This window comes from Leptosomus discolor, chromosome 3 (genome assembly GCF_034619465.1).
Source record: "Leptosomus discolor isolate bLepDis1 chromosome 3, bLepDis1.hap2, whole genome shotgun sequence".
In the NCBI taxonomy this organism is placed as follows: domain Eukaryota; kingdom Metazoa; phylum Chordata; class Aves; order Leptosomiformes; family Leptosomidae; genus Leptosomus; species Leptosomus discolor.
In genome coordinates this window covers 57,578,189-57,589,489 of record NC_141393.1, presented here as the reverse complement: position 1 = coordinate 57,589,489, position 11,301 = coordinate 57,578,189, and the positions used below count along the sequence as shown (strand labels likewise).

At 58.1% G+C, this 11,301-nt stretch overlaps 2 protein-coding genes and 1 non-coding gene across 3 annotated transcripts; all 3 read right to left on the bottom strand.

Moving 5' to 3' along the window:
• Positions 1-819: 819 nt before the first annotated feature.
• Positions 820-890, bottom strand: TRNAG-CCC (transfer RNA glycine (anticodon CCC)). The gene has a single exon. It is a non-coding gene; the product is annotated as a tRNA-Gly (tRNA).
• A 2,232-nt stretch (positions 891-3,122) lies between these two features.
• Positions 3,123-6,208, bottom strand: BSND (barttin CLCNK type accessory subunit beta). Its single transcript, XM_009955226.2, has 4 exons — positions 6,032-6,208; positions 4,850-4,929; positions 4,207-4,449; positions 3,123-3,408 (listed from the first exon to the last, which is right to left on the bottom strand). The coding sequence occupies exons 1-4, from the start codon at positions 6,206-6,208 to the stop codon at positions 3,123-3,125; spliced, it is 786 nt and encodes a 261-aa protein (XP_009953528.2).
• A 1,511-nt stretch (positions 6,209-7,719) lies between these two features.
• Positions 7,720-10,217, bottom strand: TMEM61 (transmembrane protein 61). The gene is made up of 2 exons (XM_009955227.2): positions 9,820-10,217; positions 7,720-8,005 (listed from the first exon to the last, which is right to left on the bottom strand). The coding sequence occupies exons 1-2, from the start codon at positions 10,167-10,169 to the stop codon at positions 7,720-7,722; spliced, it is 636 nt and encodes a 211-aa protein (XP_009953529.1). The 5' UTR covers positions 10,170-10,217.
• Positions 10,218-11,301: the final 1,084 nt, after the last annotated feature.

Here is an 11,301-nt window from a genome sequence, read left to right as displayed (position 1 = left end):
GGCTCGTTACGGAGACAAGTCTCACTCCTGATTTTTGGCTCAGCTTAATCAGGCACTGCGAAGTCCTCCTGCAACACGGAGCTGATGCTTCGGGACATTTTGAGGGCAGCCGAGCACTGGGGGACCCCGTTTTGAGGGGGACAGTCTCCCTCTCCCTCCCTGCTTCCTTTTTGCACGGGGGACAAGCCGTGTCCGAGAGAAGGATGGCGAGAGCCTACAGAGGACGGGGTGGCCAAGGGCCCCCCCAAGCCCCACACACACCCCCATGTGCTGAGCAACAAGAGGAGGTCTTGGCGTGAACACCCTATGCAGGGAGTGTGGGAGATATCTGTATATCTGCAGTGGATATCTGCAGAAAGGCTACTTTTTTAGAGAAAAAAAATATTCAGAAATAGCCAAAAACTTGCCTCTTGTAGAGAAGAGAGCTAATTCCCGTCTTGGCACAAAAAGGAGCTTCTAGCAGCAATAGCTGCTGCTGCTGAGAGCAGCGGTACCCTCCGGCTGTGTCTGTGTACACGGGAGGGGATCCTGTTTAGGGGGGGAGGAAGGAGAGATCAGAAAAGGCAACAGAGAAGACACCAACAAGGGAGAAAGTGCCCCTAAATGCCCTCCAGCCCCGAGGGAAACCGGGGTGCTGGCAGGGTGGGCCGTGGGATACTTCCCGCATCTCTGTAGTTGCAGGAGCGGCAGATCTCGGAAAAAAAAAAAAAAAGGAAGCAAGCTGCCCTTTGCTATCGAGGTTTTGAGGTTAGAGCAACGAAACTTATCTATTTAAGTGTCGTAAAGCTTACTAGCTGCCCCCGTCGTCGATATCAGTTTTGCACCAGCCGGGAATCGAACCCGGGTCGCAAGAATGGGAATCTTGCATGATACCACTACACCACTGGTGCGCTGTGTAGGTGGTTCCCACGAGCCGTCAAGGCCACGCGCCGGCCACGCCCTCGCCCCCACCCCCGCAGAGCCTTTGAGGCTCCCCGCTCCCCCCCGATCAGCCCCGAGCGGGCGGCGGGGCCCGGGGCTGGCGGAGCCCGTAATGTCATGCAGGAATGTCCCGTTCCGCACAATGGTTAACCTCAGCCGGGGCGGGGGAAGTGGGACCCGGGGGGAGGGGGGGGGGGGGGGGGGGGGCTGTCTGGCAGCCTTGGGGTCCCCCGGCTGTGGGCACGGCAATGGTGCTGGGCTGAGGGGGGCGGGGACCTAAATCCAGCTAAGGGGTGCGGGGACACAAATCCAACTGCACAAAGGGGTCCTGGGGCGGGGGAGGCTCTAGCCCTGCCTCAGCCCTCTCCTCTGTCCCTGCCCAAGGAAAATGCTTCGGAAAATGAAGTTTCTTTTGCCAAAAGCGGGAACCACTCCCAGGACATGAGATGGCCAGAAACTTTGGGGTCTCTATGAGGCTCCTACGCTCTGTATGAGATGGCGAGGCAGAGTGATGTTCTGCCCCGCGGAACTCTCCAGAACTCCATGAGACATGGCCTTGTCCCAACACTGTCCCCACAGCAACCACGATCCGCCCCCCCCCACCCCCCCCCACCCCCCCCCCCCCCCCCACCCCCACCCACCCCCCCCCCCCCCCCCCCCACCCTGTGTGCCGGGAAGGACGGGCAGGAGTAGAGCAGGTATAAACAGTTGGGCAATGCTTCCTCTTGGGTGGCCACTCGCAATCCCGCAGTAATATTTAGCAAACACCTATGTCTTTGTTCCCCACCCTCCTGACGCACCGTTGGCTGCAGGCACCCCGGGTGCTTGGGGTGCCACCTGCCCTTTCGCCCTTGCTGCTGCGGTGACGCGAAGGTGAACAAAGGGTGCGGTAACGCCAGGAGGGGTGTCACAGGGTGCATGAGGCACGCCAGGTAGAGCCATTTCTTGCACCACACTGGGTTGAACTAGCAAAGCGCTCCCTGGGTGGTCAGGGAGCGCAGGGAACATCATTCCCACAGCTCCCATGCTCTACCCCCCTCACGTGCCAGCTTTGCCCCATTTTTGGGCTTGTCAACCCAAATAAATTTGCTGAAGAGCAGCTCTGCCAGTGGATCTGTGCTCCCAAGCCTCCTGGGGCCACACTGGCCACACGCGGCATCCAGCCCAGCTTTCCCAAAACAGGGAGGGACTCTCAGCATCCCCATAGTATTGGATCCGCTGATGCTTGAGTGGGAACCCAGCTGCCCTGGGAAAGCAGACCGCTGCACCCCGAGCAGCCGAAGGGCAGGCAGAGGTCGCAGCTCCCACCAGCGCTGCCATCTCTGCGTGCTACAAACAGGCTGCAGAAAGCCACTGCCGTGGTGACAAACCAGGCTTAGCTCCATCAATATGACTTGAAATGAACGCTTATTATTCAGAGAGCAAGTTTGGGGACAGCATGCAAAACCACTTGCACCGCTGTGGCTGTTGATACCCCCCCCCAGCGAGGAGAGAAAAGGTTGCCCAAAGCCATCACCTCAGGCGGCCCTTGGGAAGCCACAGACATCACCAGCGTTTTGGCTCAGCTGAGTCCTCCTCCCTCTGCCCCTGCCAGAGCTGGAAGCTGGTCCTTGTGCAGGAGATGGGGAACAGCATGGTCTGTCCCCCACCATCACCCCTCTCCCAACCTGGAGACATGAAAGCTGTCTGCTGCCAGAGTCTCCGGATGTAATTTTAATTCCACGGTGGCTTTGATAAGTGGGAAAAAGACTTTGTGGTCATCTTTGCCTTGTACAGCCTACCTGGGGTGATCGTATCCTTTACCTGCCTAAATGCTGATCCTGTTTCAAGCAGCAAAGCTGATCTTTTCCTTTCCTAAGTACATTACTTAGCCCAGATCCTCCCCAGCCCAGCATTCACACCTATCCGCGCCCAACCAAATGGCAGCAGTGAGGCGGAGGCTTGTCCCCTGTGCTGCAGAAATTTGGGAGGTGGCGGTGGTCCCCTTGGGTTTTGCGGGATGGCAGCGTCCAGTGCAGCAGGGTGGGCGCAAGGGGCACAGCATGGCAGGGAGGATGGGCAGGAGTCTTAGAGCTCCTCTACGCTGCAGGCACTGTGCTTTTGGGGGTGGGGGGCAGCCCCAGCCCCTTTCTTCCAGGATGAGACACTTGCATCCCCTCCATGAAACAAGTCCATGCCAAGTGGCCATTCTCTCCGGGAAATCAATTTTCAGGCTCAAAAAGGCGGTCGCTATCTTCGAGCAGTGCGTCTGGCCCCTCATGGAGCCCGTAATAGAGGTCATCCTCCTCCCCAGCACCTTTGTGGGGAGAACCAGGGTGCTCTCCCCCCACCGGGGACCTGGTTGGGGTGCAGCCGGAGTGGGCGGTGGGTGGCAAGGGCCGGCCCCGTGGCGCAGGGCTGCCAGGCACGGAGCCCTCCAGTGATGGCGTGTCCATGTCCTCCAGGAGGGATGCCAGCGGCGCGTCCCCCAGGGCCGGCCGGAGGGGGCTGTGGGAACAGGGAGGGCTCAGAGGCAGCAAGGGGTCTACAGTAAATACAGCTGGCCTGGAGCTGGGGTTTCCCTCCCAGCTGGTGTCTGCTGGCCCCGATGCTGGGGTTGGCATTGCTCAGCCAGCAACGTGGCATCACCAGTTCCCTTGCTGGGTAGCTGGGGCACCCCAGGAGAGCCCTATCTCAGCCCCCCGTGCCTGCCTGTATGGGGACAACCTGCCTGCCAGGTTCCTTCTCCTGCCCATGGGATGAAGTAGTGGCTGCCCTCGCATGCTGTGCCTGTGTCCTGGGGAGAAAGCAGAGCACCCCATCACAGCTGTAGCTGCGTTTTGGCAGAGGGGGTGCCAGAGTCCTACGCCCCAAGGCTGCACGGTGACCCCCATCACCTGCAAAGCACTTTTGGGACCTCTGAAACCAATGCTGAGCATCATATGTGGCATCTGGTTTGAGGGACACGTAGCGAGCATCTTATTTCTATCAAAGTCTGACCAGGAACTTGGGATTTATTCTGGCGAGGGACATTGTTTATATTTTTAAAATGAAATAAAAGCAAAATGCAAATTACAACCAAAGACAATCCAGGTTTCCTCCTGGTAAATAATTTGGTACTGAGACTCCTCATGGGCTGAGACACAAATCGGGCTTCAGTGGGGCTGGGGGTCTGGGCACTCAGCGCTGTGCGAGCAGCAAAAACCCCTCTGCCTCCTCTTCCTCCCCCCACACCAGGGGTTTGACTCCCTCCAGCTTCACCCTGCATCCCACCGATGCCACCCCTACCCTGCAGGCATCACGTACCAGCAGCCTGCTGCCATTTCCAGCCGAGGTGCCGGCTCTCGGGGAGGATCTCCAGAACCCCCCAGCTCCCAGTGGACCTCTGCTTTTGCCTGCATGGCTGGCTGGGAGCAGCTGCGGACTCTGGGCTGGACTGTGGGCGGGAGCGGGGCTGAGCCCACCACCTGCATCTGGATCTGCTTGTAGGACAGCAGGCTTTTCTCGTAGGTGCCGATGGCTTCTTGGTTAGGGCAGGGTGCCTGCAAGCTGGGGGTGAAGGAGGAACAGGGTGCTGAGCAGGATCCGGACCCCCATGGAGCCAGGAGATGCTCAGGGACATGCACACAGGACTCCATCAGGTGCTTTAGAGGCCACTGAGGCCAACTCACTGCCCAGGCCAGCAGCGAGTCCTTGCAGGAGGATGCCTGCAGGAACACAGCCAGATGCTTTGCACCCTCCAGCATCGCTCTGGCTCCAGCCCCAGGGGGGCTCAGCCAGCCCTTGCCTCCCCCACCCCAGCCCCTGCTTGTCATTTTTTGCTGCAACAGGTGTAGTTGTCCCCAGTGCCAGTGTGCTCGAACACTGCCCTTGTCCCCAGGGGCATGCAGATAACCACGTGTACACATGAAAACACCTGCCGAAAGGGGGACCAGACACTGGGACCTACCGGGTGTCCCTCTCCAGCAGCACGATGGGCTTGTGGTCCAGGAACCGCTCAGCCTCGAGGTCCACGGGGATGAATGTTATCTGGGGGGAAAAGAAAGCAGAGCCCGAGGGGCTGCATCTGGCATCACAGGGACCCTCGTCCCTCATTAGCGGTAAAATGGCTGGGATGTCCCATCAGCTGGGGCTTTGGTCTTTTCCAGGCACATGTGGATGACTTGCTTGGAAATGGGTTTTTTAGGGGGGGAAATCAATAAGAGATTGAATGAACCCAGCATGCCTGGCTCTCAGCGCCTTGTCCCCAGTGGGGTCATGTGTGTCCCCAAGCCCAGGAGTGTTCTCAGGGCCCACAGGCGAGGTCGGTGGCCAGGGACAACACTGAGGGTGCCCCGTCTTTGAACCCTGAGCATGGCAACAAGGGCACATCTCCCTCCTAGCTAAGGCTGAGCTCAGCTTTGGGGGGAGCTGGGGTCAGATTCACCCTGGTCCCAGGGGACCCACCTGGTCCGGGGGATCCCAGCTGGTCGCAGGCCCTGGTGTCCCATGTACCACCTCACATTTTGGGGCACAGCCAAGCTGTTGATGAGTCCTCCAGCAGCGCCCAGATCAGCGCCGCAGCTGCCCTCTCCTTGGAAAGAACCCTTTTCTGCCAGCTCCGTTTCCCGGGGCAGGGACGCGTGGCTGCCCTGCCACACCGGCGGTGCCCTCTGCCAAGGAGACGGGCAGGAGAAGGCTATGCTCGGTGTGGCTGAGCCCCTCCGGACCTCCACAGCCACAACAGCCCCTTCTTTGAAGTCCTGGGAGCCCACTGAGCCCCTGACTCCCACACGTGCAGGGAAGGGGCTGGTTTGGGGGGTGGGTTTGCATGGAAGAGACGAATACTAGCTGATTTCCTTGGGCTTTTCCCCGCTGTCTGCTTGGAAGCAAAGCCCCAGGCTCAGGGAGGTGCAAGGTATAGGGGGCAGACAGCAGCGGGGAGATGTAGCAGCACAAGAGCCTCCCGAAACAACACTTCCCCTTCTGGATTACCCCAGCCAGCTTTCCCCTGGGATCTGCTGCTACCCCACCCCACAGATGGGGAAACCGAGGCACAGCCCGAGGCTACACATCCACAGCAGCCGAAGCCCCCCAAACCCGGCCGAACTCTTGAGCCCGCCGAGGCGCACAGCGAAGGGACAGACCCTACCTTTGGGTAGCACTGGCACATGCTCCAGATGGTGCCCACGGCTATGAGCAGGATGCCCAGGGCGCAGAAGGTGATGTAGATCTGGGGCTTTTCCACGCTCATGATGAACATCCCCGTCATCACCAGGAAGAAACCCAGTACGATGAACCCATAACGAAAGGTCTTCTCCTCGGCCATGGGCAGGGTGGGAGAGGCAGGGGAGGAGAGAAGTCCTTTTACCTGCGGCTGCTGCCTGCTGAGCACACCTCCGGGGGAAGGCAAGGAGTGGTTTCTTTCTCTGGAGGCTGCCAGGGGCTGAGGATCAGCTGCACATTGAGCCTGGTCCTGCCCAGGGCTGAGCCAGCCAGTTTTTAACGCTTTTGTAATGAATGCAAACACCGACCCGCCGTTCACACTCCAGTGAAGCCGCCCGGCACGTGTCCAGGTAACCTTCCCTGCAGGCACACACGGCCAGACCCCACACCTGGGGAAGGGACGAGGTGGGCACGGTGGCAGAGACGGGGACTTGGAGAGTGGCTAGTCCCAGTGGGACTTTCCCAGCCCGGGGGGCTGGAGCTGAACTTGGCTGTAAATTGGAGCTGGCAGAGCCCCAACATAAGGGTGACACCAGGGTGTAGCATGTTTTCAAGGGCTGCAGGTCTGCAGCAGGGGAGGACGGAGTGCTCTGGGGTCTTTCTGGAGGCTGGTGGGTTGGGAATAGCCTCCACTTCGTTCTGGCTGGGTGCTGGGAAAGAACCAGTGGGGCTGCGAAGGGGGGAGCTAAAGCTGGGGAAGGCTGAAGCTAGGTTGGTCCACCCAAGGAGAGTGAGAACAGAGCGTCTGTATGCCCTGTGTTCGCTGGAGATGGAGCTGGGGTGTTAAAAGGTGTCCCCTTCCCACTGCACATCCGACAGCCAGACAGTAGCCGTGGCTTTAATCAGCCTTCATTTTGTTCCCTCGCTTGCTTGCCCATGTGGGAGCACATATACGCGGCTTATGAAAAATAACGTGTTATAGTATAAACAAGATGTTATATCTGACTGTGGCTCTGCAGCCACTCTGCAGCCTTGCAGGTCTGCAGGGTGCCCAGGGCAGCCCGTTACTTCGGTGGGACAGAGCAACCAGCAGCAGCCCCCAACGCAGTTGGCCTTTCCTCTGGGCAAGGCTGCAAACCCGTCCGTGGTGGGCAGGGAGGGGGTTGTGCTGCTCAGGGTGTCTTTTTATAGGATACTGCCTGAAATGCCAAGTGCACTTGGATGCCCTGAACACAGGCACGAGCCACTGAACATCTCTAAACCAAATGAAGTGAGGCATGGGAAGTCAGTATGTGGGGAAGGTGGAAGGGATGGAGATAGGCTGGAAGGGGCATTGGAAAGGCACAGGAGTGACTGTGGCAGCATCGACCTTATATGAGCTGATATGAGCTCCCCAGGGTGGGTCAGAGCAGGGGATGCAAAGCATCTGCAACCAGCAGTGGTTTTATTAAAAAGATGAAGGCTTTCAAACATGCCAGTTACCCCCAGCGCTCCAAATACATCGCCCATAGGACCCACAATCCCGACAGCGCCGGACTGATTGCTCGGAAAGCCAGATGGACCCTTTTCCCTCCACACCCACCCTCCTCTCACCCCAGCAAAAGCAGGGGCTCGGTTTAAAGCTGAGGGGCTGGGCAGCCACCTGCAGAGTCCCGGCCCCATGCTGCCACCAGCTCAGATGCCCCGGACACTGATGTTTTCGTAGCTGGGGGGAGGCGTTGCACGTGGTTCCCCAGGGTGCTGGGTCTCCAGCCAGGACAGGCTGGGGCGGAACAAGGCGCTGTCGGAGGAGCTGCGCCGGCGGCCACCCTGCCAGCTCTCGTCCTCCTCCAGGTAGCGGTACAGAGGTGGCGTGAGCTCCTCCTTCCTCCCTGGGGGCTGGACATAGGCTGGGGTGCCATGGGCAGGTCTGCAGGTCAGGGCTTCTTCGTAGGTGGGGATGGCACTGGCATCCCAGGTGCTGCGAGGGAAGAAGAAACCCGGCAGTGCACACCATCAACTGAAGCATCCCAGCACCACATCAACGGAGCATGATTGATTGACACATGTGCCAGGGGCAGCACAGGTTTTGCATGCCCAGGGTCAAGAGAAGACCACGTCAGCCACTTCCCGGCACCAGCCAAGAGCAGCCGGGCAAGAGCCAGGTGTCCCTGTTCAATGCAGTTGCACCCCACCCTCGTGCCCGCCAAAGCCCTCCATGCACCAGCCAAGCCTGGTGCCACTTCCAGCAGCGCTTTGCTGAGCAAACATGGCTTGTGTACAGGGAAAACCTCCACCCAACCTTTGCCCTGCACACGGTCCTGCTCGGCATCCTACAAAACGGGGCAGCCCCAAAGACGCGGAGACTTTGAAAGCAACCCACTGTCTGCTTGCTTTTGCAGATGAAAACCCAGCACGGCGTACTTAGGGAGGTGCAGGCACCAGCAGGGCACAGCTGGTCCAAAGGATAAGCTGCAATGCTCCGCAGGGATGCCCCCTGACCAAGTTTGGCAGCCCCCTGTCCCAGACCTACCGCCGCAGACATCCACGCTGTGGCTTTTGCCTCAGCTTGCAAAGGGATGCTGCCTTGGAAATGCGGAGAGGGAGATTTCTCCCAGCACAGGATGCTTTGCCGCCAGCTCAGCTGGGGCTGGAGGAGCTGCCGCAGTGCCAGCAGAGCCAGGGCGCTGCCTTCCCATCTGGCGTTGGAGCTGGGAGCCCAGGGAAGGGGACATTCTCTGTGGGGGGCACTGCAAAGCCCTCCATGGGAGGAGGAAACTCCCCCAGACTACCCAGACCAGCTTATGAGCCCACCCTTAGATATTCAGATGGGCTCTGAAACCCCCAGAGAACCAGGAACGTGCCTCCCGCTCCGACTGAATTTTTATGGTTTTATGTTCTTAAGAGTTTCTTTTAGTGCTGCTTTTCCCCAGAGCCCGATTTACACTGGAGCCAAGATCTTTGCTGTGACCTCATAAAACAGCACTGGGAAGGGCCGGCTGGCTTGGCTTCCACTGGTCTCTGGAAAAAAATAACCCTTTTGATCAAAAAACTTATAAATCAAGAAGTGGGAATAAATCTCAGGCTCACATAGGAAGAATCTGGGGACCGGACAAGCAGCAGTGGTGTTTGGGGTGGGGTGAGGGGTCTTTCCACAACCCAAAACGGGCTTCGTAGAGGGTTCCTTTACCTGCACTCCTATCCCAATGCCAATCCGAGGATTATTTTCCTTCTTTTTTACTTTTAACTCCCTTTTAACACAGATTTTGCTTCCATCAAAGATGGTGTAAACCCCCTCACCCTTACAGAGCATTGCAGACCTGTGGCACCAGGGAAGGTTTCAACAGCTGGAGGTCTGGATGACACCCCCCACCCCACCCCACCCCCCAAGTCCAGGCACTCTGCCAGAAAACCAATGTGGTCTTCTGCTCAGCAGCTCTGTTAAGGAGATGTCTGCCTTGGCCAGTGATGGCCCTGCAGGGCATGGAGAGCCGTCTGCGGCTGAGTCGGCCGCAGGAGCAGCCAGCATGGGCACAGAGGGTGCCTGAGGGAGGGGACGGTGCGGGGGCTTGGGTGAAGGTTGACACTAATGAGCAAGAGCATCTACTCGGGGAGCTGGAGGGGAGCACAGAACGGGGTCTGAGCAGTGACCAGCAGCGCAGCGGCATTATTGCTCATCTGAGCTCGCCCATGAGCAGGCCTGAGAGCAGGCTTAGGTACACGGCCGTGCTGGGACAGTCAAACCCACCCTCGTCTTCTTCCCACCCAAGTACCACTTGGGGACATGGTACCCACCTGCAGTTCCACTTCTCCAGAGGCTCAGCGGTGAAGTACTGCAGGTCCCTGGGGAAATGGTACTGGTAGCGGCGAGAGACCACCCTGGCGTTGGCTTTCACGGACCAGAGGAGCCCGAAGAGGAGGAGGATTCCACCAATGCCGCAGCAGAAGAAGCTGACGGAGCGGAGCAGGGCACTGGAAGAGGAGCTGGGAACTGCCTCGGCTTCCCGGGGAGGCAGGAGGCGAGCCCCACTGCTGGCCAGGTTGCCCACCTCCCCGTCACTCCACCAGGCAAAGCACAGCGTCCCCGTCACCAGCAGCACGGCCCCAGTGATGGTCATGCCATAGCGGAAAGAGGCAGCTGCCATCCTTCAGAAGGAGGTTTTAGGAGGGGAGAAGAGTGAGACAAGGCATGAGATAGCCCACGTCCTGCAAGACAAGAAAGGTTTGGGCAGGACAAGGTCATGGAAGAAGATATAGCAAAGGAGAAAACTACTGAGCTGGGACCTCTCTGGAGGTCGCACACTCTTCAGCTACTTATTATTGACCATCAGAAGGGGCCTTTCCACCATCTCAGATGGGAAGCCCTTGGGCAGAGCAAAGTCAGCCACCAGTTTGGATCCATAAACTTCCCAACATCCTCAGAAAAACATCCTCGTTTTCCAGAAAGAATGCAGCACTCCCATGGAGGCAGGATGGAAACCCCAGCCAGGGGAGCTACAGAGGCAGCTCTGGGGACTTGCATAGCTCTTGTCTTTGGGTTTTATTCCAGACTTCCTCCCAAGCTCAGAGGAACACCAGCTGGGTTTCTGATCAAAGCAAGGCTTATGGAAGAGGTTAGGGAGAGGGACATAAATTTAAGATGTCATCGCTTCTGAATTATCAGTGCACAGGTTTTGTCCTCTGAAACTGGAGGTAACTCAATCCTGCGGTGACAGTAGGTGTCTGGCATCACTGCTCGAAAGCCCACAGCTCAGGGGATTTGGGGCTGCACTGCCTCTTGCTTTCTCACAGAAAAGAGCCAAGTACCATCCCTGAAAGTCACAGAGCTGCTATTTCAGGGGAAAAAAACAACCCTCAGATGTTGGCAACCCAGGGGATCTCACCTAGGGGTGGCTCCTGAGACACCAAGTGAGCAGGGACCCCAGTGAGCTCTCCCATCACTGACGGAGCCTGCAATAGCTGCGCTCGTTGCCATGGCCAAGCTCAGGGCAAGGATGGGAACAGGAATCCATCCACATCTCCATTAAAAGGCAGGAATGTGCTGGATGCAAGATAAATCCTTAGAGAGGGTATGACCTACTGCTGAAGTAGGTGTTTCTGCTATGCTGGTCAGGGGGTCTGAGGCAGCAGACCACTGAGATCTATGAGGCTTTTACTGACCCAGTTATGACATCCCATTTTGAGACACTTCAGAAGCAGAGAGAGGCATCAGTTTATTTTGAAGGTGGGGTAAATACCCTGACACTGGAAAAGTCTGTGCAGCCTTCATTCAAATGA

What these genes read in the sequence shown, in the direction of transcription:
- BSND (XM_009955226.2), bottom strand. Translation starts at nt 6,208, where the DNA reads ATGGCCGAGGAGAAGACCTTTCGTTATGGGTTCATCGTACTGGGTTTC. An exon ending in TGTGCCAGTGCTACCCAAAG is followed by an intron (nt 4,930 to 6,031) that starts GTAGGGTCTGTC and finishes TTTTCCCCCCAG; the next exon opens with ATAACATTCATCCCCGTGGA. An exon ending in CTGCTGGAGAGGGACACCCG is followed by an intron (nt 4,450 to 4,849) that starts GTAGGTCCCAGT and finishes CTTCACCCCCAG; the next exon opens with CTTGCAGGCACCCTGCCCTA.
- TMEM61 (XM_009955227.2), bottom strand. Translation starts at nt 10,169, where the DNA reads ATGGCAGCTGCCTCTTTCCGCTATGGCATGACCATCACTGGGGCCGTG. An exon ending in CTGGAGAAGTGGAACTGCAG is followed by an intron (nt 8,006 to 9,819) that starts GTGGGTACCATG and finishes CTTCCCTCGCAG; the next exon opens with CACCTGGGATGCCAGTGCCA.